This window comes from Cucurbita pepo, chromosome LG13 (genome assembly GCF_002806865.2).
Source record: "Cucurbita pepo subsp. pepo cultivar mu-cu-16 chromosome LG13, ASM280686v2, whole genome shotgun sequence".
Lineage (NCBI taxonomy): Eukaryota > Viridiplantae > Streptophyta > Magnoliopsida > Cucurbitales > Cucurbitaceae > Cucurbita > Cucurbita pepo.
Genome location: NC_036650.1, coordinates 8,314,006 through 8,340,951, shown reverse-complemented (window position 1 = coordinate 8,340,951; position 26,946 = coordinate 8,314,006). Strand labels below are relative to the sequence as shown.

The 26,946-nt window shown below is 37.9% G+C and overlaps 3 protein-coding genes across 3 annotated transcripts; 1 reads left to right on the top strand and 2 right to left on the bottom strand.

Annotated features, from left to right (window-relative positions):
* The first annotated feature begins 824 nt into the window (after positions 1 to 824).
* Positions 825 to 15,086, top strand: LOC111809328. Its single transcript, XM_023695770.1, has 16 exons — positions 825 to 1,381; positions 1,517 to 1,726; positions 2,113 to 2,366; positions 2,458 to 2,728; positions 2,814 to 2,897; positions 3,230 to 5,325; positions 5,500 to 5,650; positions 5,978 to 6,200; positions 8,424 to 8,818; positions 9,280 to 9,489; positions 10,300 to 10,553; positions 10,667 to 10,937; positions 11,022 to 11,105; positions 11,471 to 13,605; positions 13,923 to 14,079; positions 14,453 to 15,086. The coding sequence occupies exons 1-16, from the start codon at positions 1,217 to 1,219 to the stop codon at positions 14,690 to 14,692; spliced, it is 7,200 nt and encodes a 2,399-aa protein (XP_023551538.1). The 5' UTR covers positions 825 to 1,216; the 3' UTR covers positions 14,693 to 15,086.
* Positions 15,087 to 15,308: 222 nt separating this feature from the next.
* On the bottom strand, positions 15,309 to 21,764 carry LOC111808824. Its single transcript, XM_023695024.1, has 9 exons — positions 21,559 to 21,764; positions 20,144 to 20,784; positions 19,917 to 19,998; positions 19,336 to 19,411; positions 18,411 to 18,497; positions 17,670 to 17,803; positions 17,088 to 17,334; positions 16,614 to 16,677; positions 15,309 to 16,296 (listed from the first exon to the last, which is right to left on the bottom strand). The coding sequence occupies exons 2-9, from the start codon at positions 20,721 to 20,723 to the stop codon at positions 15,758 to 15,760; spliced, it is 1,809 nt and encodes a 602-aa protein (XP_023550792.1). The 5' UTR covers positions 20,724 to 20,784; positions 21,559 to 21,764; the 3' UTR covers positions 15,309 to 15,757.
* Positions 21,765 to 22,321: 557 nt separating this feature from the next.
* On the bottom strand, positions 22,322 to 26,790 carry LOC111809461 (transmembrane protein 33 homolog). Its single transcript, XM_023695926.1, has 9 exons — positions 26,479 to 26,790; positions 25,914 to 26,034; positions 25,724 to 25,824; positions 24,698 to 24,823; positions 24,380 to 24,500; positions 24,165 to 24,249; positions 23,338 to 23,451; positions 23,201 to 23,240; positions 22,322 to 22,728 (listed from the first exon to the last, which is right to left on the bottom strand). Exons 1-9 carry the CDS (start codon positions 26,653 to 26,655, stop codon positions 22,576 to 22,578), a joined length of 1,038 nt encoding a protein of 345 aa, XP_023551694.1. The 5' UTR covers positions 26,656 to 26,790; the 3' UTR covers positions 22,322 to 22,575.
* Positions 26,791 to 26,946: the final 156 nt, after the last annotated feature.

Sequence of the window (26,946 nt, the reverse complement as noted above, 5' to 3'; positions counted from 1 at the left end):
GAGACAAAATAACTTTTTTTAAAATAAAATAATTAATATATAATTGTTCGTAACTCTTATCCGCCAACTCATCTTTTCCAACGAAGTACACCGTGGCATTCCCATTTTTTCCCCCACTTTTTCACTTGACACGTGCATTTTCTTTCATTTTCCATTTTACCCCTCCATTTTCTTTCTATTTACAACTCCTTCCTCACCCAACGGTCATTTTATCCTCCAGGGGTACTTTCGTCAGCGTAACGATGCACTGGAACTCGCACGCTCCGAACTGGAAAAGGCAGTGGCGTCTCGGATACAGTTTTTTCCGTCTGTGTAATTACTAAACTGCCCCCCGGCTATGATGGACGTGTTTTTGAAGCTTTTGCCCCATTTACAAACATTTTTTTGCATATATTTTTCTATTTATTATATTTTATAAAATAAAGTAATATTAGTTAATATAATAATTTTCTGTTAGGTAAAAATATCTTCTATCTCCGTCACATTTTATATTCGAATAATTTAATAGTAGAAAATTTGATATTTTTCTTTTTTTTTTTTAAAGAAAAAAATATTTTCCTCTTTCGTTATAAAATAGATTTGGAGTGTCTTTATTTTTTATTTTTATGTAATAAATTAATTTTAAATTTTCCTTACTATTTTAACCCATTAATTTTGTTTAGAATTATTGAAAAATTGAACGTTATTAATATGAGTTTAAATTTATCGGGTAATGAAGGGTAATATGGTAATTTGAGCGTGGAGTTGCGGCGGGGCCGTAGAAATTAACAAGTGGTTCGCGCAATAGCGCGCCAAAGGAGGCTGGAGATGGAGAAACATTAGAGAGGGGATCGGTTCGTTTTGTGAGACGTTGTTGGATTTCAAATCTCCGTTTCGCCCGGACATTCGGAATTCTGTTCACGTCCGGCCTTTGGCGCTCATAATAGAACTGGAATACACGAATGGTTAGCGGTTTGATTTTGGAAGTTCCTTCTGTTTTGTGTTCGCGACGGAATTCCGGCGGCTTCGACTGGGTCGGGTGAGGGCTGACTGAATATTCGTTGCTTAATTTGTTTAAATCCCCGTGTGTGTTTCATTGTTTTGGTTAAGGATTTAGTATTCTTTGTAGTTCGAGTCTTGGAAGCTGTGTGGGTTTTTGTGTTCACCCACCGAAATTTGGGTTTCGCATGCTTATGAAGTTGAACTCACGATCCGTGGAATTGTTGAGAGTTTCGTGATGTTTACGCCGCAGAAGGCTTGGTCTGGAGTCGATTCTGCCTCGAATCCCAACTCTGTTACTCCTAATTTGAGCCGCAGGGGTGATGGGATCAAGGGATCGGCTGAGGCGGCCGCCTTGGATCAAGAAGGGTTGGCTGAGAAGATCTACAGACTTGAAAACGAGGTTATTAGTTGATTTTGTGCACGATTTTGTGGAATATTCATGTTCTTGGTTCTATTAGTGGATTATTTTTTGTCAATTTAGATGAGTTAGGAGAAGGTGGCTCACACTCTCTTCTGATTTCTTCGCTTTGAACAGCTTTTTGAGTACCAATACAACATGGGGCTTCTCTTGATTGAGAAAAGGGATTGGACTTACAAATATGATGAGCTTAAACAAGCGTTGGCTGAAGCAAATGACACTCTTAAAAGAGAACAAATGGCCCATGTGATTGCAATATCTGATGCTGAGAAGCAAGAGGAAAATTTAAAGATCGCAATGGGCGTTGAGAAGGAGTGCGTTCTTGACGTATGGCTATAGCTTTTTATATCTTGTTTACTAACATATCTTGTGTATCCTATCGATTTTGTTGAGGATTGTTGGGAGGGAGTCCCACATTGGCTAATTTAGGGAATGAACGTGGGATTATAAGTAAGGAATACATCTCCATTGGTATGAGGCCTTTTGGGGAAGCCCAAAGCAAAGGCATGAGTGCTTATGCTCAAAGTGGACAACAATATCGTACCATTAATTAGTTGAACTCACTTTCCCTTATTTAGTTCATAATTTTTCTAGGTATATGTATTCCCATTGAATGTGCCTGTCCATCTGCATATGCACTTCTCTGTTCTGAGGTCCTCTTTCCTGGGTTACTTATTGATTAAACTGCTGGTATGTGAAATGTTGTCATTCAGCTGGAGAAGGCTTTACATGAGATGCGTGCAGAAAACGCTGAACTTAAGTTTACAGGTGACTCAAAGCTAGCTGAAGCTAATGCTTTAGTAACTAGCATTGAAGAAAAATCTTTGGAAGTGGTGGCGAAACTGCGTGCTGCAGATGCAAAACTTGCTGAGGTGAGCGGGAAGAATTCAGAGGTGGAAAGGAAGCTGCAAGATCTGGAGGCTCGGGAAGGTGCACTTAGAAGGGATCGTCTATCCTTCAATGCAGAGTACGCACTCCTCTCTGATAAACTTGTAATTTTCTCAAGAACCAAAAAAATATAATTTTAAAATGGTATTTTCAACATTGGCTTTTGTTAGACAGGAAGCTCATGAGGCTACGTTGTCTAAACAACGCGATGATTTGCGGGAATGGGAAAGAAAGCAGCAAGATGCAGAAGAGAGGCTTGCCAAGGGTCAAACAATTCTTAATCAGCGAGAGGAGAGGGCAAATGGGAACGACGGGATGGTGAAGCAGAAAGAGAGAGATCTTGAAGAGGCTCGGAAGAAAATCGAGTCTGCTAATTTAGCTCTGAAAAGGAAGGAAGAAGATATAAGTAGTAGACTAGCAAACATAGCTTTGAAAGAGCAGGCTAGTACCTTTCTTCAAGCACAGCAAAAGATATGCAGTGAATTATATTTACAGGTTTTAATATTACTGTTTCTTCTGGATGCAGGAATCCGATGCATTGAAAGTTACTTTGGAGATTAAAGAGAAGGAGTTACTCGTGTTAGAAGAAAAGATTAGTGCTCGTGAAAAGGCAAGTTTTGTCACTCCACTTGCTGTATGGAATCTACGTGAGAATCGTATAGTTTTTTATGGCAGCTTCTAAATGCATCTCATTTACGATCACACTGGTTTGATTTCGTTTGAGTTATAATATATATTTTTATCTCCTATGAAAGATTGGTAGTTGCTAAGTTCGACCGAACTGGTTTTATGCTCATCGGATTAGTTTGATTTTGGTTGATATCAACTGAACCCTGGTATATGTTAGGGAAAGTAGCCTCTTTTACTCTTCTCAGGGAAATACAGTACCTGGTAACATTTGAAATAGTCTAATTTTATTTTTAACCACTGAAATGTCAACAGGTTGAGATTCAAAAACTTCTTGATGAACACAATGTCATTTTAGATGCAAAGAAAGTCGAGTTTGAGCTTGAAATTGATCGAAAGAGAAAATCATTTGATGAAGAATTGAAAAACAAAGTGTCTGAAGTGGAGAAAAAGGAAGCTGAAATCAAGCACATGGAGGAAAAGGTTGGGAAACAAGAGCAGGCACTCGAAAAGAGAACGGAGAAGTTCAAGGAGAAAGAGGCAGACTATGATACAAAGCTCAAAGCTTTGAAAGAAAGGGTGAAGGCTACGAAATCGGAGGCGGAGAAGCTTGAGGTGGAGAAGAAACAATTGCTCACTGATAAAGAGGATCTGATAAGTTTAAAGGCGGAAATGGAGAAGATTAGATTCGAAAATGATGCACGACTGTCGAAATTACATGAAGAGAGGGAAAGTCTTAAAGTGAGCGAGACAGAAAGGTCTGATTTTCTTGTTTTGCAGTCAGAATTGAAACAAGAGGTTGAGAAGTATAGGCAACAGAAAGAACTATTGCTGAAGAAAGAAGAGGATTTGAAGCAGCAGAAAGAAAATTTTGAAAGAGAATGGGAAGAGCTGGATGAGAAAAGAGCTTTGGCTGAGCAAGAGAGGAAGACCCTTTTGCAGCAAAAGGAAGAATTTGAAAAAAGGATCTTCTCTGAGGAGGAAAGGTTGAAAAATGAGCGATCAGAAACGGAAGCTTATATCGATAGAGAGCAGGAAGATCTAAAGTTAGCCCGAGAGTCCTTTGTAGCTAGTATGGAGCATGAGAAATCCGCTGTTGCTGAAAAAGCTCGAAGTGAGAAAAGTCGAATGATGCATGATTTTGAACTACGAAAAAGAGAACTCGAATCTGCCATGCAGAATCGAGTGGAAGAAATGGAAAGAGAATTCCGTGAGAAAGAGAAGCGGTTTATAGAAGAGAAGGAGAGAGAGTTGGAGAATATTAAGTTTTTAAGAGATGTTGCGAGAAGAGGAATGGACGAGCTGAAACTCGAGAGACTTAAAACTGAGAAAGAAAAGCAGGAAACTATAGCTAATAAAGAACATTTGGGAAGGCAGAGAATTGAAATACGTAAGGACATTGAAGAGCTTCTCGAACTTAGCAATAAGTTGAAAGACCAGCGAGAACGACTTATTGTGGAGCGAGATCGTTTTTTGTCATATGTTGACAAACGCAAGACCTGCAAGAACTGTGGGGAAACAGCATCTGCATTTATGCTTTCAGATTTTCGATATTTGGATAGTATTGAAAATGCTGATGTTCTTAATCTGCCTGGACTGCCTGGACTGCCTGATAGATACATGGAAATTCAAGGACTCCAGGCGTTTCCTGGTGGAGCTCTGGGTATTTCTGATGTGCGAAACGGGGAACTGACTCCGGGCGTAGCTGGTCCAAAATCTCGTGTTTCTGGTGGAACCATTTCTTGGCTTCGTAAGTGCACGTCTAAGATTTTTAAGTTCTCTCCAGGTAAAAAGATTGCATCTCCAGCTGAGAAACAGGATGATGAGGCACCAAAGAAAGATGAACATGATGAGGCAGAGTTATCTATTGCAATTGCAAGTGATTCCCTTGATTACAAGAGAGTTCAGTCTGATGTTAGTGGCAGGGAGGTTGAACCAAGCCGGAATTCAACTGATGATCAAAGTAACATTGTTACTAAGGCACCAGAAGTTGCAGTCGATTCCCAACCTTCTGACGTAAGGGTAGCAAATCAGCGAAAACTACGTCCCAGGAGAGAAAAGCCTAAAGTCGGTAGAACTCGGTCGGTTAAGGCAGTTGTTGAAGATGCTAAGGCTATAGTTGGGGGACGTCAGCAAATTCAACAGGTTGAGTATCCAAATGGATATGCTGAGGATTCTAGTCAGCTGAATGAGAGTCGAGATGAATCTAGTCTTGCTAGCAAAGGCACGCAAGGGAATTCGCGGAAGAGGACACGCGCTAATTCATCTCAAATCATGGATGAGAATGATCATGATGACAGTGAGGTACGCTCTGGCAGTGTCGTGGAAGTTCAACCACGAAAAAGGCGACAGAAGGCTGCCCCAGCTGTGCGAGCTCCCGAAAAACGATACAATCTCCGGCGAACTAAAGCGTGAGATTCTGATTGTTCCTTTGTTATTTAGGTTGGAAAAACTGGGAAAAAATAACTGAAAGGCGTAGGTCGTTACACCACGAATGCCCTACCCATGCCCTCTATACATTTTAGTTTTGATATGTATTTTCATACAAGTTATTAACTTATCTTATCTGATTTGATTTTTTTCAGTGCTTCTAAGGACCCTTCTACCGTTAATAAAGAAAAGGAAGAAGATGCTCCTGTTAATCGTACAGCGGAAGACGTTCACCATTCAAAAGTTCGTCCTACACCATCAATGGGGGTCACTAGCAACAGTGCTGGAAGCACTCATCTCGTAAGAGTACGGTTTAATCCTAGTATCTAGTTGAGCGTCACGATTTCGAACCTGTATTTCCTTTAATGTTTGTCTAGACTCTGTATATGATCTTGACTTCTATTTTCGCACTACGGAAACTCATTTCGTATCGCTTTTTTTCCCTAGAAAAAACCATTCGATACATGTCGTTATTTCATTTTGTCTCGACTTCGGTTGGTTTTGACCTTCCATCCTACATTCAATGTTGTATCTATCAGCTGCCAACTGTGGCATGGCTCATGATGAATCAATGTTTTTGCTGATTGAACTCTGGTAATTGATAATTTAATGTCCTGGTCTTTCATTGTGCAGCATGAGAGAGTTGGAGATGGTCAAGACGATGTTATTGCTGGCACGTCCAAAAACTCAACTGATATGGTATCTCTGAGTGAGGAAGTGAAAGCAGGCAAGGACGTGAACCCTGGCCAATACAAAAGTGAATCTTGTGAGGAAGTTGGAGATGAAGATGAAGAAGAGTCAAATCATCCAGGTGAAGTTTCAATAGCAAAGAAGCTTTGGATGTTCACCACAACATGAAGTTTCAATATTGTTGACTGTTGACTAAACATTAATGACCCCTTCTTAGTTAGTATGGTGCCCAAATAGACCGAATTGAGCGGAGCGGATTTGTAAAGTAGGTTAACAAAACCTCGATTTTGTCGGATTTATATGTCTGTAACAACCCAAGTCTACCGTTAGCAAATATTGTCCTCTTTAGGTTTTTTCTTTCGAGCTTCTCCTCCAAATTTTTAAATGAGTCTGTTAGGAGTTTTTACACCCTTGTAAAAATGTTTCGTCTCCTCTCCAATCCACTCCCTTCAAGGCCAACATCCTCACTACACTTTTCTCCTCTCCAACGATGTGGATTTCATAATGTCTTTATTAGTTGAACGGTTCATATTTTCAATTAATTTTAGTTGTTCACCTATTGGATTATAATTTTACGTTTCACATGACAAAGATGACAAATTTATAGGCATAGAATGGTCCTAAACATAATCATTAATTAACCTTTTCGAATTAATGTGTTAGATACCGAAAATATTAATTAACCTTTTAGAATTAATGGGTGTAGACGTTGAAAATATTTATTGCCACCCTTCACCAAATCTATTTTCACCTTTATAATTAATAAATTTTAATACTACATCGTACTTATACTGCAAATAATAATAATAATTAGCATTTAATTATTATTTATTCATTAATTTTTAACTAAATACTTTTTTAATTTGGATTCTATTCTTGTGTATGAAGGTAAATCAAGTTTGGGCAAAGCATCTTTTGAAAGGAAATTTTTTTTTGTGTATGAGAAGACTACTTCTTGATTACGTCATATTTCAAGACTCGATTTATGGATATTCATTTTCTAAATTAATCTAAATATGATATTATTACTAAAAACATTTATTTACCGGTCAAACAAGATAAAGTCAACCATATAAATAGAACAACCAGTTAATAAAATTGTTGATTTAATTGACATTTTTTTAAAAATTTACTAAGTTAATTAGATATAATATACCCGAAAAATTAAAATAATATTAAAAATAAGAAAAAACATAAATTAAAATAATAAAGTTGACTCAGCACATTCACGTCCAACTCATAACTAAATTAAATTAAAATAAATAAATAAATATATTAAAGGGAGATGGAAAATGATGGCTGGGAACATGAAAAAGAAAGGGAATCACATGGGACAAAAATATATTTAAATAAATAATTGGAGAAAAAATATATTTAATAATATGTAATTGTTCTTAATTCTTATCTTCCTTCCCACCTTCCTTCAAACCTTTTTCAAACCCCTCCTCTACCAGTACACCGTGGAATTCCCCTTCCTTTTTTAACTTTTTTTTTTGTTTTTCATTTGCCACGTGTACTTTCTCCCATTTCTCATTTTTACCCCTCCCTTTTCCTTCTATTTACTACCCCTTTCTCACCCAACGGCCATTTTTTCCTCCGAGGGTACTTTCGTCAGCGCGTACAATGCACTGAATCTCGCACGCTCCGAACTGGAAAAGGCAGCGGCGTCTCTGATGTGGGTTTTTTTGGTCTGTGAAATTCCTAAACTACCCCTGGCGGCGTGGAGTTTTCCTGGTCAATGAGGTTGGCTGCTGCGTCTATCAACTTTTTTTTTTCCTCATAAAATAAATATTTAAAAATAGAGTGAGGTTTATAAAATAAATAGAAAATTATAAGAGAGTATTTTCCTTCTTAATTTTTCACGTAAAAGGGTCATTTTAAAAAAAAAAAAAAAAAAAAATCTGATAATTATCGAATACATATTTGGAAAATGAATTTTAAATTTAAAAAGTAGAGAAGGGTAAGATGGTAATTTGGGGGTGGAGTTTGCGGTCGGGGCCCGTAGAAATAAACAAGTGGTCCGCACAAAAGCGCACAAAGGCAGGCTGGAGATAGATAGATAGAAAGATTAGAGAGAGGGGGGGGATCGGTTCGATTTGTGAGACGTTGTCGGATTTCAAATCTTCATTTCGCCTGAATTTGGGAATTCCGTTCACGTCCGGCCTAGGGCGTTCTTAATAGAACTGGAATACGCGGAAGGTTGAGGGTTTGATTTCAAGTTTAGTTTGTTTGATTTGGTTATTTGGATTAGATTNGAATTCGGGGGCTTCGCTTGCGGTGGGTTTGGGCTAACGGATTATTCGTTACGTATCTTGTTTGAATCTCCTCGTGTGTTTCTTTGTATCTTTGGGTTGAGGGGTTAGTAGTTCGAGTCTTGGGGAGTTGTGAGGGTTTTTGTGCCCACCCTCCGTTGAATTTTGGGTTTCGCACGCTTATGAAGTTGAATTCACGATCCCTGGAATTGGGTTTAGTTCCGAAGTTGGTGCTGTTGAGAGTTTCGTGATGTTTACGCCGCAGAAGGCTTGGTCTGGTTGGCCCCTCACGCCCAAGACCGGGGCCCAGAAGGGTGGAGCCGGTTCTGCCTCGAATCCTAACTCTGTTACTCCTAACTTGAGCCGCAGGGGTGATGGGATCAAGGGGAAGACCGTTGCTTTTGGTGAAACTGCGACGCCTCTTTCAGGTACTGTAGTTGAAAATGGGAGAGACATGTTTGTGGGGTCGGCTGAGGCGGCCGCCTTGGACCAAGAAGGGTTTGCTGAGAAGATCTCGAGACTTGAAAACGAGGTCAGTTGATTTTGTTCACGATCTTGTTGATTATTCATGTACTTGCTTCTTTAAGTGGATTATTTTCGTTAATTTAGATAACTTAGGAGCATCTGTTTCGCAATGTCGTTCAGAGTTGAAGTAGTTTGTTCTTATGGTTTCTTGCTCGCCTTGTGCCATGAATTGGAAACCAATAGTATAGTTACATTATGTGGATAATGGAGTTGCGGGCCCTAGAATAGGATATGTAACTAAGTTGGTTTATGTAGTATTATGAGCTAATGGTTTCTTCTTTTAATTTTTGGTGCAACGTGGAGTTACCGATCTGGTGTTTCTTATTTATAAGCATCTTAACTTTTTCCAGTTCAGCTTTATTGAGTTTCGCCAGGTGTTTGGGAGCAGTATATTTTTACATAATACCCACGCGTCAGGTGAACTAATTATAGTTTGTAACTCTCTTCCAATTTTGTCGTCTTAAACAGCTTTTTGAGTACCAGTACAACATGGGGCTTCTCTTGATTGAGAAAAAGGATTGGGCTTTAAAATATGAAGAGCTTAAACAAGCATTGGCTGAAGCAAACGACACTATCAAAAGAGAACAAATGGCCCATATGATTGCAATATCTGATGCTGAAAAGCAAGAGGAAAGTTTAAAAAAGGCATTGGGGGTTGAGAAGGAGTGCGTTCTTGATGTAAGGCCCTAGCTTTCTGTATCTTGTTTATTAACATATCATTTGCATCCCTATGGTGTCAATTCGCTTTGACATTCCTCTCTCGTTATCGGTCTTATTATTAACCTCCTACCTTTTGGCATGTTTTCTATTTGCATCTTGTTAATGGAACTTTGTAAAGATGTATGACTTTGGAGATTTGTGTATTAGGTAATAGCCTAACTGCAAATTTGGTTATTTTTGTAGTGTAAGTTCCAGTTGGGACATTGTACTGGCTTGAGTCCTTTTGGGTACTTGAATGAACTACCTTGGTTTCTGCCTGCTGGAATGATGGCTTTTAAGATTACCTGATGGGATCGTATTGACTCTGTTTTTAACGTTTTATGTTTTTTCCTATTTCCACGTAAGCTCATTTTTTTCGAGAAAAAAGTATTTAAGATTACCCGATGGGATCGTATTGACTGATGTTTCAATGAGTGATTTTTGAAGAAGGGAGGGAAGGAAATTATTTGGATAGAGATGATCATGGGAAGGGGGATGTTCCATACAATTTAATGAAATGTATATTTACTGTTCTACATATGACCATTTGCATTAGCGGGACTATATTTCAAGTTCTCTCCTTTTCTTTCTATTTAGGGAAAGCGGGGTCTTGAGGATGAGGGCTTGAATTGTTTGAACTCATTTTCCCTTATCTAGTGTATAATTTGTATAGGTAAATGCATTCCCATTAAATGAGCCTGTCCACCTGCATATGCACTCCTCTCTTCAGAGGTCTTTTCGGGGTTACTTAATGATTGAATTGCTGTTATGTGAAATATTTCCATGCAGCTGGAGAAGGCTTTACGTGAGATGCGTGCAGAAAATGCTGAAATTAAGTTCATAGGTGACTCAAAGCTATCTGAAGCCAATGCTTTAGTAACTAGCATTGAAGAAAAATCTTTGGAGGTGGAGGCAAAACTTCGTGCTGCTGATGCAAAACTTGCTGAGGTGAGCCGGAAGAACTCAGAGGTGGAAAGGAAGCTGCAAGATCTGGAGGCTCGGGAAGGTGCACTTAGGAGGGATCGTCTATCCTTCAATGCAGAGTATGCACCATTCTCAGATAATTGTCTTAAATCTTATCGCATTCTTGTAATTTTTCTCTAGAACCAAAAGTACACAAGTTTAAAATGATGTTTTCAATTTTGACTTTTGTTAGACGAGAAGCTCTCGAGGCTACATTGTCTAAACAGCGCGATGATTTACGGGAATGGGAAAGAAAGCAGCAAGATGCAGAAGAGAGGCTTGCCAAGGGTCAAACAATTCTTAATCAGCGAGAGGAGAGGGCTAATGAGAATGATAGGATGGTGAAACAGAAAGAGAGAGATCTTGAAGAGACTCAGAAGAAAATTGAGTCTGCTAATTTAGCTCTGAAAAGGAAAGAAGAAGATATAAGTAGTAGGCTAGCTAACATAGCTTTGAAAGAGCAGGCTAGTACCTTTCTTCAAGCAACCAACAGATACGCAGTGAATTATATTTACAGGTTTTAATATTACTGTTTCTTCTGGATGCAGGAATCCGATGCATTGAAAGTTACTTTGGAGATTAAAGAGAAGGAGTTACTTGTGTTAGAAGAAAAGCTTAGTGCTCGTGAAAAGGTAAGTTTTGTCACTCCACTTGCTGTATGGAATCTACGTGAGAACCGTATAGTTTTTTATGGCAGCTTCTGAATGCATCTCTTTTTCGATCAAACTGGTTTGATTTTGTTTGAGTTATAATATATTTTTATCTCCTATGAAAGATTGGTAGTTGCTAAGTTCGACCGAACTGGTTTTAATGCTCATCGGATTAGTTTGATTTTGGTTGATATCAACTGAACCCTGGTATATGTTAAGGGAAAGTAGCCTCTTTTACTCTTCTCAGGGATTTCATCGTCAAATTTTATTTCCAAAGAAGAGAAATACAGTACCTGGTAACATTTGAAATAGTCTAATTGTATTTTTAACCACTGCAATGTGAACAGGTTGAGATTCAAAAACTTCTTGATGAACACAATGCCATTTTAGATGCAAAGAAAGTTGAGTTTGAGCTGGAAATTGATCAAAAGAGAAAATCTTTAGATGAAGAATTGAAAAACAAAGTGTCTGAAGTGGAGAAAAAGGAAGCTGAAATCAAGCACATGGAGGAAAAGGTTGCTAAAAGAGAGCAGGCACTCGAAAAGAGAACAGAGAAGTTCAAGGAGAAAGAGGCAGACTATGATACAAAGCTCAAGGCTTTGAAAGAAAGAGAGAAGTCAATGAAAACTGAGGAGAAGAAGCTTGAGGCAGAGAAGAAACAATTGCTCACTGATAAAGAGGATCTGATCAGTTTAATGGCTGAAGTGGAGAAGATTAGAGCGGAGAATGAAGCACAACTGTTGAAATTACATGAAGAGAAGGAAAGTCTTAAAGTGAGTGAGACAGAGAAGTCTGATTTCCTCCGTTTGCAGTCTGAATTGAAACAAGAGATAGAGAAGTACAGGGAACAGAAAGAACTACTGCTGAAGGAAGCAGAGGATTTGAAGCAGCAGAAAGAAACTTTTGAGAGAGAATGGGAAGAGCTGGATGAGAAAAGAGCTCAGGTTGAGAAAGAGCAGAAGACTCTTTTGCAGCAAAAGGAAGAATTTGAAAAAAGGATCTTCTCTGAGGAGGAAAGGTTGAGAAATGAGCGAGCAGAAACTGAAGCTTATATCCTTAGGGAGCAGGAAGATCTAAAGTTAGCCCAAGAATCCTTTGCAGCTAGTATGGAGCATGAGAAATCCGCCATTGCTGAAAAAGCTCAAAGTGATAGAAGCCAAATGTTGCATGATTTTGAACTACAAAAAAGAGAACTAGAATCTTCCATGCAGAATCGGGTCGAAGAAATGGAAAGAGAATTCCGTGAGAAAGAGAAATTGTTTAAGGAAGAGAAGGAGAGAGAGTTGGAGAATATTAAATTTTTAAGAGATGTAGCTAGAAGAGACATGGAGGAACTGAAACTCGAGAGACTCAAAACTGATAAAGAAAAACAGGAAGCTGAAGCTAATAAAGAACATTTGGAAAAGCAGAGAATTGAGATACGTAAGGACATTGAAGAGCTTCTCGAACTTAGCAATAAGTTGAAAAACCAGCGAGAACGGCTTGTGGAGGAGAGAGATCGCTTTATTTCATATGTTGACAAACTCATGACCTGCAAGAACTGTGGGGAAACTGCATCTGAGTTTGTGCTTTCAGATTTACAATCTTTGGGTGGTATTGAAAATGCTGATGTTCTTAATCTGCCCGGACTTCCTGATAGATATATGGAAATTCAAGGACTGCATGTGTCTCCAGGTGGAACTCTGGGTATTTCTGATGTGCGAAATGGTGAACTGACTCCAGGCGCAGCTGGTCCAACACCTCATACTTCTAGTGGAACCATTTCTTGGCTTCGTAAGTGCACGTCTAAGATTTTTAAGTTCTCTCCAAGTAAAAAGATTGCATCTCCAGCATTTGAGAAACAGGATGATGACGAGGCACCAATATCAGACGAACATGATGTTCCGGCCGAACCTTCCAAGAGAGTATCTGCAAGTGAAGAGGAGGCAGAGTTATCTCTTGCAATTGCAAGTGATTCTCTTGACGACAAGAGAGTTCAGTCTGATGTTAGTGGCAGGGAGGTTGAACCAAGCCTGAATCTTTCAACTGATGATCAAAGTAACGTTAATAGTAAGGCACCAGAAGTTGCAGTTGATTCCCAACCTTCTGCCACAAGGGTAGTAAATCAGCGAAAACTACGTCCCAGGAGAGAAAAGCCTAAAATCAGTAGAACTCGCTCTGTTAAGGCGGTTGTTGAAGAATCTAAGGCTATAATTGGGGAACTTCAGCAAACGGTTGAGTATCCAAATGGAAATGCTGAGGATTCTAGTCAGCTGAATAATGAGAGTCGGGATGAATCTAGTCTTGCTGGCAAAGGCACACGAAGGAATTTGAGGAAGAGAACACACGCTAATTCATCTCAAATCATGGGTGAGAATGATAATGATGACAGTGAGGTACGCTCTGGCAGTGTTGTTGAAGGTCAACCACGGAAAAGGCGACAGAGGGCTGTCCCCGCTGTGCGAGCTCCCGAAAAACGATACAATCTCCGGCGAACTAAAGCGTAAGATTCTGATTGTTCCTTTGTTATCTATGTAGGGAGAACTAGGGGAAAAAAAAAAAAAACTGATAGGCTAGATTATTACACCATGTCACCCTACCCATGCCCCTAATTCGTGTTATGGTGCATATGCGTGGTTACGGTGGCACCCACCTTCCCATAGCCCCAACCCAACCTGCCTGAAAAAAACTATGTATATGTGCATGGCCCTTTGAAGTTATTGATCTTTACTCTACATTTTAATTTTGTGATGCCATTTTAAGACAAGTTATAATTTGTCTTTCATCTGATTTGGGTTTTTTGCTACTTAATCTATTCAGTGTAGGTGCTTCTAAAGACCCATCTAACATTAGTAAAGGAAATGAAGAAGATGCTCCTGTTAATCGTACAGAGGAAGACGTTCACTATTCAAAAGCTCGTCCTACACCATCAATGGGGGTTGCCAGCGACAATGCTGGAAGCACTTACCTTGTAAGGGTACGGTTCAATCCTAGTTTCTTGTTGAGCATCATGATTTTGAACCTCTATTTCTTTCAATGTTCGTCTAATTTCAGTATATGAGCTCGTCTTTTATCTTTTTTCGTTCATATTAGTCTTGCATATTCTTCTTTAATCTTAAAGCGTGTACTCCATTTGCAATACTGAAGCTTATTTCTTATCGAGTTCTTTTCCCTAGAAAAACCAATCTGTATAGGAGATAGGTTATGTCGTTCTTTCATTTCGATCGTTTTAATTTGTCTCAACTTCGGTTTGGTTTTGGCCTTTCCCTCGACACTCAATGATGCAGCAATGTGAATGCTGATTCAACTCTGGGGATCGTTAGTTAATGTCATGGTCTTTTATTGTGCAGTGTGGTACTGTTGGAGATAATCAAGATGTCACTATTGCTGGTACGTCGAAAAATTCAACTGATATGGTATCTCTGAGTGAAGAAGTGAACGGGTCACCGGAAATTGCAGGCAAGTACGGCGATCGCGGGAAATACAAAAGTGAATCTTGTGATGAAGATGATGATGATGATGAAGAAGAGTCGGAACATCCAGGTGAAGCTTCCATAGGGAAGAAGCTGTGGACCTTTTTCACAACGTGACCATTTGACCTGCCCTTCTTATAATAATGTTGACTGTTGAAGATGGGTAAGTGGGTCAACTTGTGTAGGATTGATTTGATGATGGTAGGGAGAGAAGGTTTAGGATGTGTAACAAGAATTCAAATGTAGTTAGAACTACGAATTTGTGAGGGCAGGGGGATTTGCTTTCTACTTCCTTCCCCCTCTTTTTTTCTTCTTTTAGGATTCAGGATACTCCAGCCATTTTATATATTGACACTCTCTATCCTTAGCGCTAGTTATTTGACGTTACGGTAGCCGCTGACCCGTGGATTCTCGGCTATGCCCCCGAAATTTGTTTGTATCAAAATGTTTGCCTCTATGTTAGTTCTTGAATGATTTTGTTTTAACCTTATTGATTTGATTCCCTTTCTCACCCTTGTTCTACAATAAATGTGTTTGGTAGACGGTTTTTGTGGGATGATCTATTAAGATTTTGCTCTCCTCTTGCTTTCTACAACAATTGTTTCTGTTCATCTTGTTTGAAAATGATTGCATTATGAACAGAAGGGCCAAAACTGAACTGTACTTCGAGTCGAATCGAGTACGATTCTTTTGAGTATTACTTGCTGACGATGAGTTGTTCTCATTAGGACAATTGAAGATCCATCCTGGTAATAACACAATAAGATAAATGATACTACAACTCGTTCTTCGGACTATACGGTTTTTTTCGAATGAAACAAACAATGCTAGTCTTTCCCTCACCTAAAATCATATTTTTGGTCCGACCTGAGAATCATTCAAAAGAATGTTCCTGTCGAATCCTGTCATCTCGATGTAGTATTCTCGATATTCAGTTATCTCTCTAAGTGAATAACCCATATACAACAGAAGGTGCAAATTCATCAACTAATGTCTCAGTTTCACCAAACTATGATTCTTTTATACACGTTCTATCTCTCGTTTGTTTCAGAAACTTCCTCTGTCAACTGCCTGCAAGGTTAAATATTCTTCACCAGCTTTGAAATAAAAACGTCAAGTCTACTTCACACCCACAATTCTTTCAGAATGTTTGTTTCTACAGAATCTGTTGATTCCCAAATATCAGCGTCTTCTAGGTGGCGAAAACGGGGAGGAACTGTAAGAGCCATATCTCGAGTAATCATCGTCAAGCCGTGGGCTTTTTCTACCTCTATCCGAGTGGAGCCTCCCCAAATTTTGGCTCCTTGATGTTGAAAAATTATCTCTTGGACTACGGGAGCCATAACTAGATTCGTGACCGCCATACCTTGGAGTGAAGATGGTAGGACTTTTTACCGAGTCAACACCGGGAGGCCTGTAATCTCGGTAGTCCCGGGACCAACGTTGTTGATGGTGATCATTTCCCCTCCCATCATGTTCTATGTGATGGTTCAAGCGCTGGCTTGACCGCTTTCTAGGGAGATCTGAACTCAAAGGTTCAGCAGACCAAAGTCTTTCATCTGCACTTTCTGGGATTGGAGCATTGATTCCAGGAAATTCAACGCTCATTTTCTTTCCTGGTTTACGGTACTCTGGCTCAGTAATTTCCCCATCTTCCTGTTCGTCACCTTTCTCATCAGCATATATTGTAATCCCTGATGGCTGATCCTCATCTTCCGGATCTGAAAGATCACAAGTTTTTACTGCCATTAAATAGTGAACAGAACATTGCAGATCATAATAGATTTATTAATTTCTTGTTTGTTATTTTATAATGGTTAATTTTTTTTTTATCCTAGTAATCATTCTAGTGGGAAATTATATTTAGCTTAAAACACAAACAAGTTTTTACTGCATGAGAGTGATTTTGAAACATGTTCTTTTTTTCAACGGAAGAGCTACCTCTCATTGATAAAAATAAAAGAACATTGGAAGGCAATAAAAACATTAAAATGACTAGATTGAAGACAAAGCAGCACAGATAACTTAATGTAATTACCTAGATATCCAGGTGGGTAGCCCAGCTCTCGCATTCTGTTAAGCCAAGGGGGTGGATCAAGCTCCTGAATAGTGAAAGGCATATCAAAAAACATAGCCACATATTGATTCCAACTCAAAAATCAAAATTTCCTATTAGTAAAATCACTACTGAATTATGCATATGATTTTCAAACCATATGCCAATCTTTATCAATTTCTAAATTTTGGTTTTATTTGATCTAAAATGACTGTTTATTTATGGCAGATGACAGTCAAGAGCCAAACAGATCCAGAGATAACCTAAGCCCTCGCGAAATTCCTAATTTTCCATCATCAGGAGGAACCCTTAAGATCCAAAAGGACAAACTATCAGCAAGGCAAAAGAGAATAGAAGCTCAGAAAGGTGTCAACCCACATCAGAAGAATACAGCCCGAGTAACTCCATGACAAGCCATGAAGGAAGTAATTCTTAAAAACAAGATAGTTATAATACCTTGAGACCTAACAGTTGCCGTGTTTCAGCATCAAGAGCTCCTGGCCTCAAATCATCATACTTCCCGCCACGTGAACTCTGATAATATCGAGTTGAATTCCGGGAGCCAGAGCTATTATGTTTTTTATACATATTGCGAGCATTATTAACAGCAGCATTATCTCGAGGCTTTCGACAATCCTTTAAGGAATGGTTGTAAGAACCACAATTGAAACAACGGCTAGCATCATCAATTATCTTCTGACCTCTAGAAAGTTTTCCATAGAAAATAAAGAAAAAGAAGAACAAAAAAAAAAAAAAAAACAACAAGTTCAAAGTGTAGTAGTAAAAGGGTAACGATTAAAAAAGCACTAATGGAAAGACACAAAACCAAGTATAAATAAGCCCATATTAGTATTCATGTACTTTGCAAAACTAAAAAGATAAAACTATTATGAAGAATCCTTTCATTTCCATTGCCATGAAAAACAAGGAAATCAAGGACTAGATTTTATTTTAATATAAAGCTGCCTCATTCTTTAGATTTGCTTGTCCCCTGCTGTTAACTTTAACCATCAACAGTGGTGAATAAAGAGAATTTACCCTTCCGCATTACTCGAATCATTGGCTGAAGTCAGTCCCAAAGTGAATCCCCGATCGTATAGCGGCACCGAATTATCATCTATAGGAACAAAATTTTGCTGCTGTTCACTTGTTTGGTTGTCAATCCAGAAAGTCTGCAGTTAAACCAATGATTAAGAAGAAAAATTCAGGAAGTAGCTAAAAAAACAAGAGAGGAAGGAAAAGCTAATGAATAATTCACAAATTCTTTACCACAAAATAACATACGTAGAACGAACCATAAAAGGAAAATAGGTTTAGTTTGTCTCCAGCATCAAACTGAATAAAGGATAATAAAGTAAACAAAAAGAAAGTTTATCAACATGTTCTCATATTGCGAATCAAAACGTCCCCATGTTGTTATTGGCATTAACTTTATGTGTAGCCTAGTTATCCATACACCTGCTTTAATTGCTACCAGCAATTCAAATTTTCAAATATGATGGTCTGTGGTCATACAAACACAAAACAAGAAAGTTTCAAGAGTTAAGCTCCTAGAAGAACTTCTAGTTTATCTTTTCCCACACAGGGGATAGAGAAAAAGAATGAAAAAGGGAAGTCCAAATTAGAACATTTCCTCTTAACTTAAGATTCAGCATAAAAGATATAAGTAGAAAACTGCTGCTAACTAAACCCAAAAGTAGAAACACCATTCAGATCGAGATAAACATAGGTCAAAAAGCTCAAATATAAACGTTAATGAACAAAGAGATAGAAAGTCACCACTGCTGAAGTCTTCTTTGTGCCGACACGTAGAGCAGGAAAGAAGGTCTCTTCTCCAGATTCTAGGTTTTCAGATTCTTTATCACCCTGAACAGAGAAACAGAAAAGTTCAATTAGCTTTCTCCACCCCTCCACCACAACGAACACACAGAAACACAGACAAAAAACTCATCCAATGAACAAATCCGTCAATTGCCACTTAAACCAAAATTTTAAAAGGATACTTTAACCTCACTACTATAATCATTTATAGGGTTGGCTTATAATATAAATTTTTGACTTCAATACATTTAAAGTCTCAATACCAAAAAAGTAGTAATAGTTCATATTGTCACTCAAACTTTTATATTTTTGAAGAACAAGATAAATTAATATTATTCTTCTGATCATAACCTGAGGCATAGACTTATAAGCCTCATTGCACTTTTACAAGGGTGCAAGTCTCTTGTGGTTCAAAGGAGGTGTAAGTCTCAAGGCTAAAAGCAAGAGTCTTGCCTCGAGGCAAGCCTCGGGCACACCACACAGGGATTTCATTATTTTATAGGAACAACTAGAGGATAACCACCTCATTAATCTATAACTTACCCCTTTGAACACTAGACAATCACTGGTGGCTCGCTCGCTTCTTCATTCAAAATCAAAGATAATAAAATAACCTCATTTCAAGAAACTTGACAAAAACAAACATTGTCCAAAAAATCACTCAAGATAGTGAACTTTAAATTTAGAAAAAATCACTTGTGAAGAAAAACCATTAACAGAAAAACACTTGCCCACAGATGAGTACACCTCAGTTTAACTATTCGACAAAATCAGATGAAAAAGAGTTGATTCTAAATTCCACAAGATTGTGTAAACCAACAAATTAAACAATAAGCCAGAGAAGATAGCTGCAAACCAAGCAGCACTGATGAATGAGGTTTACTTGTGATGGAGAACCTCGTTGAGCATTCCACTCAGACCACTGCTTTAATAATTCATCCAGCTTTTGTTTACTATCTCTGACAATAAGAAAATGAATCTAGTTAGGTACTTACAAATTCAGTTGTTGAACATAGTTCTCTATAAGTTGTTCGACCAACATTAAATTTTAATTTTTTCTAATAAGAGAATCAGTTTCCAATAGGATCAGTACAGATATGGTTTAAAAAAATGGTCGTTTTTAAGGAAAGGAAGAAACATTTTTAACTGGATGACAATTTCAAAATAAGAGAACGACTTTCATTGACATTTTAAAATTTATATAGGCTTCAAGACAAATCAATTTCAGAAAATTGCTTCATCTCACCAATAATTAGTCATTCGGTTGTATCAAATTCAAATGATGCAAGTTCTCTATCCAGTACCACTGTTAGCACTCTAATCCCTTAAAAACCGTAATTCAAACAAAATCACCATGTTTTACACTTTTTGGCAATGATGCCTGTTCCTCAAATACAATAAAATATAATTTTTATTAAATTGAACAAATAGGCTCATTTTTGCAGAAGCAGTTACACAACCAACCTTGTTAAAGAAGTATACACGATGTGCACTGAAGGTTGTTGCTCATCCATGGCCATCCTTGGTTTTTTGACACCTAATATTGCTGAATAAGTAGAAAAATGGTAAAAAAGGGGATACACCTTTAAAAATGGTAAAAAAACCTTTAAAAATGGTAAAAAAAACCGATAGATTAGTTTTTGAAAGTAAATCATAAAAGGAGATGGATTCGGGAAGAAAAGTCCAACTACCATCACTCTTGTGAATCTTTCTGGGGCCTCCATGATGATGGGATGGGGCCGAACCATTCTCAATGGAAACTCCAGTGGCTAGAGTCAATAGACCACTAGTTTTCGAGAAGGATGAATTGTCAACCAAATCCTTCTGATTTTTTTTACTTTCGGCATGAGAAACATCTTCGGATCTTAAATGAAGCTCATTCTGCTGCAAGGGCTCTCTGCTTGGTAGTATATTCTCATCTACAGAGTTGACTGGCAGGTATTCGGCTTCACTCCGTATTTTATGATTCTCACTTCTACTTCTAGTCTTACTTAAATCTGGGAGGTTATTCAAATCCTCAATTTCCATATCTGATTCAGAACATTGTGTTTCATCATTAAGGCCAGATTGGGGTATGCAACGCATATCTTCCAACTGCACATTATCTGCAAGCTCAACCTTCTCTATGCTTGCAGGATTGTCCTTGCACTCCAAAACGCTTGATTGAGAAGAAGCTTCTCTTGTTTCATTAAAACTAAGAGATTCATTACTCTCATTTTCATTTCCAAAATCACCAGAAGCTGGCAATGCAATGAAATCCTCGGTTCCCATAAAATGGAAATATAACGGACAATTCGGTAGCAAAAAGTCCACTCAGTAGCTGTAAATTAATCTGCAGGAATAAACAGAATACCAGGTAGGAATCACCGATCAATAAAAAGTGGCAATGACACATGTTAATCCATACAACATTAAGAACACTTCAGGTAAAAGTAGACTGGGAAGTTAAGTAATTATAAACAAATTAATTATATAAGTAAATAAAACTGTAAAGAATCCAAAAAGTAATTGATAATATAACTATCTGACTTATGATAGTTTCAGAATCGAAGACTTTCAGAAAACCCTCAAGCCTTCAATATAAAAATCATGGAGCATATCAAAGATCCAGTTTCAATTCCCCTAGAGCCCCAGCTTAGAATATTGACCATCTACAGGTGTCTTCATTACGTAACAGTGTAGGGTTAGAACGTAGTCCAAGAAAATGGCGTCTCAAAATTCTGATTATGTAGAGAAACACATATCTAAGTCGAAACAGCATCATCAAGTTGAAATTAGTTCTTTTCTAGTCCAACAAATGTGGGGTGGGGATTTGAACCTCTTCTTTAATTTCCTGCAGTCAGCACCTTTTCCCAAGTTTCTATATCACAAATTATTGCTCAAGCTTCAAATCATTATATCAACAACATCAAAGAGCTAATCTACAGTCGGATCCAAGCGATGAAAATGGAAGCTGAAAACTTAACGGCAAACGGATGCTTGAAATTTTCATAATTCGAACACATTCTAGTTTAGTTCCGACTAGTTGTAATCAACCAAATAAAGAATGAGAAGAAGCTTATGCTATGAGGGGAAAATGAGAAATTTAGGGTCGTGGAGAAGGTACCTGAGCAGGTCAGTAAAATTCGGACACAGAAATGGGAAAAACAAAAAAGCCGAAGAAAGCGAAGCGACTGCAAGAGAGATCTGTCGGAGCCGGAATTGAGAAAATATCAGCCACTCCAAAGACGACGAGCAAGTGAAGGATGGTCAAATGCTCCGGGCGGCGCAGCGCGGCAGATGGATGCGTGCTTGCCGTACGATTCAGATTCTTCTTTTTATTTATTTATTTATATTCTTTTAATTACAACCTTAACTCATTCACCTTTAATTATAAAAATTTAATTGCTCATTCACATCTTTCACCATTTTTTAAATTTCATAATTTTTTTTTTGCATAAAAAATTATATATATTTTTAAAATCATAAACGAGTCAAATTCATTTCAAAGCTAACGACTTTTGTTTAGATCAATAATAATTAGAACCTGAAAGATTCGAACTTTCGACATCTTGACCAATTAGGTCTACAATAAACCTAGAAATCGATCATTAATCCAATTTGAGTACCACCACCATCACCACCGTGATATATAATGCAGTTTAATATCTATTGATATCAATATACTTCATCCAATCCTATGTAACGAGTTTAAAAGGTCTAGCATATCTCAAGTTATTCAACAAAAACTCACCTAAACCCATGTATCGAAGCCCGTGTAGCAATCTTCGAGTCACGTGACCCATTTTCCGAACCTCGTTAGATACTAAAATGTCGGATATGAAGTCTAAAAAATGAAAGAAATAATGAAGAAGCTTGGCTCCACCATGAACAGAATGCATATAGCCACCAGCATGAGAAACCTTTAGGCAGTATGACAAAATTGAACCCACATTTCAAGCATAGCAATCTCCTAAGATGTGTATAATGTATATCAATGATAAGTATATAAGTTGCATTTGGACGCCAAACTTGATCCACAGTTTTTGTAAGTGAGAATCTCATCCAACTTATGGAGTCACTACTATGATTAGTCTAAAAATTTTGGTACATCAGAGTTGCATCTTCTTCCTCTATTAGCTTTCTACCTGAACCACCATCGTTGCGCCATTGAAAGAGGAGTATTGAGGAACGGGGCATAGCGGTTGATCAATGGAGAAACAAACCTCCCGATATTCGACCAGGCGCTACGATGATACCCAGAAGTGACAGGAGCGTGATACATGAGCTTTAGCAGCTGTTTTGCAAGAACAAAAAAAGTGATTCACCAACTCTATTTTTTAACATGAACACAGAATAAAAAGTTTCAAGAGAAACACCCTGAAAGATGGTCACCAGCCTATTCATGAGTTTATAACATCAAATGAGATCATCAACATACCGAATCGTTGGTTACAAATTCAAGAGAATCGCTTTCGAGTTAATGATTCAAAAGACTATGGTTGTCAATGGAAATTCAAACATTTGAATACTGAATTCTTTAGTCCTGACATTGTGTGCCTCAATTCCAAGCCCACCGCTAACAGATATTGTCCTCTTTGGGTTTTCCCTTCCGGGCTTCCCCTCAAAGTTTTAAAACGCATATGCTAGAGAGAGGTTTCCACACCCTTATAAAGAATGTTTCGTTCCCCTCTCCGACCGATGTGGGATCTCACAGAACAAAGAATATGCTATTATGTTAATGATTACTACAAAAGCAAGAGACACACCTGCCAGTACATGAATGCATGTAAGAAGTTGCGTTGCCACCTGCAAAACATAAGTTTGAAGAGATCAATGAAGGGAAATGAGCATTAAAAAGGATGTAGAAGAAGTTGAGAAGAGCCAAAAGGAACTAAAAACTGACGAAAGCAAGGAGATGATTAGGAGGAAGCCAAGTCCAATCTCAGCCTGCGAAGATAGGATGCTGAGAGTAGTTGAATTTGACTCCACCCATACGCAAGGCTCTTCCAAATATTTCCTGCATCAAATTAGAAACCGCATAAAAGCATAAGATACTTGCACAGGGAGAACCTGATACGTTGTTGCTATGAACTCGAGCGATAAAAGTAGTCGACAACAAGATTTTAAGCACACGAGAAAAGTAAGAGTCAATACACATTCATCTATTTTGACAACTCATTAATTCCCTCGAGAACGAATTATGTGTCTCCTATTAATACTATTCAGCTTCCACATTTGTAATTAAAGGAGCTTTAATCAGATCTATTCTCTCTTTTCTGTACTAAGCCGCTTAATTTCTTAGTATATCCTTCTCTAGGCATAAGGAAGAAAATGTGGGCACCTTCCCCTCCATAAAAGCAAAGATGGAAAATATAAAATGAAGAACAAATGCAGTCCTCATCTAAGAAGCATGGACACTTTCGTTCGGCCAGCGTGCTTGTGCATGACACATGTTGACTACTTAGACACTCTATCAAACACTTGTTAGTGCAATATATGTGGTAGACACTAGTTGTACAAAATCAAAATAGGTTCAACATTTACTAGACACAAATCAAACATTCCTTGTCGTGTTCATGTTAAAGATTTTAAAAAATGACATGTTGTCATGTATGTGTCATATCCGTATTTGTGCTTTCTTAGGTGTTGACTGTAAGCAGGTTTCTTTTAGGGTGAATCAGAATCCAAGTGGAATAAATAAACTGAACTGAAAAATTGAGAACAGGCTACCTGTATAAGGACGAACGTGCAAAATTACGCCTAAGAAACTTTGCAACGTGTTCAAGAGCCCGACACAGGATAGGAATTAAAGCAACTGCATTAACCAAAAAAAATGTTACCGCACAAGTGCGAAAGATGAAAATAATTACATGAATGAAGTCATACAGTGATATCATAAGAAGATCAGTACATAAACAAAACTTGAATAGCGAAGCTATGCTTACATTTAAGACAAATATTTGAAGTCAAAAAGGTGACACAGTAAATGAAGTAAATGAAATCTTTTGTTGCAATTATGGACTGGAAATAGGTTTGCAACGCTTGCAAATTCCACGCCCTGGGCTTCTGCAAACATTAAAAAATTAATAATTCAAGATAGAAAGACAACAGATAAACTAGATGGACATAAAGGAGCTGTTTTTTTTTTTTCTTCGTATTCTCGAGGACAATAACCCAAGCATTTTCTTTTCTTTAGATAGGAAGAATTCAATCGATTTCATGGAATGGAAATGAGGCTTGTTAAATTAGTACAGAGGACTTACTCCGTATAACGAGTACAAAGAATATAAAGAAGAACAAGTTATGCCCATAAAAGATAGCCTATATGCCCTCTGCGAAAGATTTTTGGGTATTAGGGGGAAAATTGCAAGCACAGCTACAATAAGCACCTGCAGAAGAAAAGAGACAACTTTTAAGGATGGAGCCCAAATTGATAAATATAGTAAAAAAATGGAAGCAGTTCAGAAAGATCCATAACCACAAGCCAATACTACAGAAAACCAATATATTTTTATGAACATACCTTCGTATATGACATTCATGCTCGAATTTGAAATAATGTTCACGACTTTTCAATAAAGATTTTTATTGGAGGCTTAAAGTTTCCCCGAAGGAAAAGTAGCTCATGGACAATGGTCACATATAACCTCTACAATTTGATGACTGAAATCTACTATGGATGAACTTTCCATATGTAAATTAATCCTCCAGGATATCACAAAGTCCAATAGAAAGTCTTTTGTTTGCAGTTTACCCAAAAGCGGGACAGTTGAAAATCTCGATCGAGGTAAAAAAAGACATCAAAACTTAAATTACTAGAGAAAACCCGGAAGTAAATCTTGGAGAAAGATCAGGGCAATGTCAAATAATAACTCATTAAGTAGACGAAATAATGCACATCGTACCCTTCCTATCTAGAGGGATTCAAGTGCATAGCAAGCGTGCACAGGCAGACGCAAACAGAAGTCAGTTTTGGTAATGATGGGGATAGCTCCACAAAGAGAGAAGGAAAAGCGTTTCATATACAAATAGGATATGGCGGTATGTACCAACTTTTTTCTACAAAACTTACGAGAGTTACATTCATCTTTCGGAAATGATGGATTGAAAGTTCATATAAGCTTTCATAAAACCAGCAACTCAGATTTAAGAAAAAAATGAAAATACATAAATAACATTGTGATGAAGAAATTTGTAACTTCGTGTGTGTAGCCCTCAAATATTCTGAGGATATACCAAACAATGCAAGATCATGTAATGTAAGTAAGCATGAACTAAACTAAACCTACCCATGCATTGACAGAAAACTGGATCGTTTGTCGATCCCAACGCAACGGACTTGGATTAGCATCTGCACTTGCAGACGTACCTGAAGTCCTAGTCGTTGACCCTGCATTATGAGGAATACATTATGGAAATGCAATCAGGTAACTTCACAACGAACATTAAAATATATCTAGATCTAAACAGAACTTTTACCTGAACTTCGTGGTCGACTTCGGTCATTAGTAGGAGGGGGTGCTGCTGAAGATGTTGCTGAAGGTCTGGATGACTGAGTTGAACTACTTGAAGACATGGCCTCTACCACAAGATCGGGATCCTGTTTCGACAAGCAAGGAAAAGAAGCATAAGGTAAGAATTTAAAACACATCCAAGAAGACATTTGAATTCTCAGCAGCCACCAAACAGCACAAATTCTATAAAAGAGGACAGTTAAACAAATACCCCATTTCTCAGCTTATACAAAACCAGTCTAAAGTTTTAGCTAATTGACTTGTAATTGAACTTGAACATCCTCTCTCAACTCCAAGAACCCATAAATCCACAAGAAATCTCTAACTTTAAAAGAGAAAATTCCCAATAAAAATTGCACTAACAGTAACATTCCACAAAGCAGAAACTAGCGACAAACAACAAAAATTTAAGCCACATCTCGAAATCCAGAACTCAACGCCAAATAGCTTAACAATTACCGAGTACGGAGTCAAAATTGAAGAATACAACGATACCCAATTCGAAAACAATCAAAAGGGAGAGAACCCACGATGTAACGCTGGTAGAACTTGCGCTTGTAATGGTCAACAACGTCGGGGCGAGAAGCCATGTGAGGAGGGATCAGAATGTTGGACCAGTAATCAGCCCATTTGGGATCGTTCTCGTAATCGTAGGCTGCCGCCGCTGCTCTCTTCAGCCTCTGTGGATCCTCTCGTTCTTCTGCCATTCTTCGTTCTTCGTTCTTCGTTCTAAGCTGTCTCCTTCACTACCAGGTGATCCTGTGCTTCTGGAAACAAGATTTCTCTCGGCGAGAAAGTAGAGAGAAATTAGGTGCCGATTTACTTTCCACTAGGGAGCATAGATTCTCTTTCCCATTGCTGAAGAAACGGTGTCGTTTTAAATTAATTGAAATATTTCATAATTTTTTCCTTTTTCTTTGGTCGTCAATTATATTTAGTTAAAACATTGTCTTGTTGACCAAAAATATATATATATATATAAATAAATAAATAAAACT

Bases quoted from the DNA above. Each gene is read 5' to 3' on its own strand.
- LOC111809328 (XM_023695770.1), top strand. From the start codon at position 1,217: ATGTTTACGCCGCAGAAGGCTTGGTCTGGAGTCGATTCTGCCTCGAAT. The intron at 1,727-2,112 runs GTATGGCTATAG...GTTGTCATTCAG, and splicing joins AGAAGGAGTGCGTTCTTGAC to CTGGAGAAGGCTTTACATGA. The intron at 14,080-14,452 runs GTACGGTTCAAT...TTTATTGTGCAG, and splicing joins GAAGCACTTACCTTGTAAGG to TGTGGTACTGTTGGAGATAA.
- LOC111808824 (XM_023695024.1), bottom strand. From the start codon at position 20,723: ATGGGAACCGAGGATTTCATTGCATTGCCAGCTTCTGGTGATTTTGGA. The intron at 19,412-19,916 runs GTTGGTTGTGTA...TCTTATTGTCAG, and splicing joins GTGTATACTTCTTTAACAAG to AGATAGTAAACAAAAGCTGG. The intron at 17,804-18,410 runs GTGACTTTCTAT...GTTTAACTGCAG, and splicing joins CAAAGAAGACTTCAGCAGTG to ACTTTCTGGATTGACAACCA.
- LOC111809461 (XM_023695926.1), bottom strand. From the start codon at position 26,655: ATGGCAGAAGAACGAGAGGATCCACAGAGGCTGAAGAGAGCAGCGGCG. The intron at 24,501-24,697 runs GTAAGTCCTCTG...TAATGTTTGCAG, and splicing joins CTTTGTACTCGTTATACGGA to AAGCCCAGGGCGTGGAATTT. The intron at 23,452-24,164 runs GTAGCCTGTTCT...AATTTGATGCAG, and splicing joins GCACGTTCGTCCTTATACAG to GAAATATTTGGAAGAGCCTT.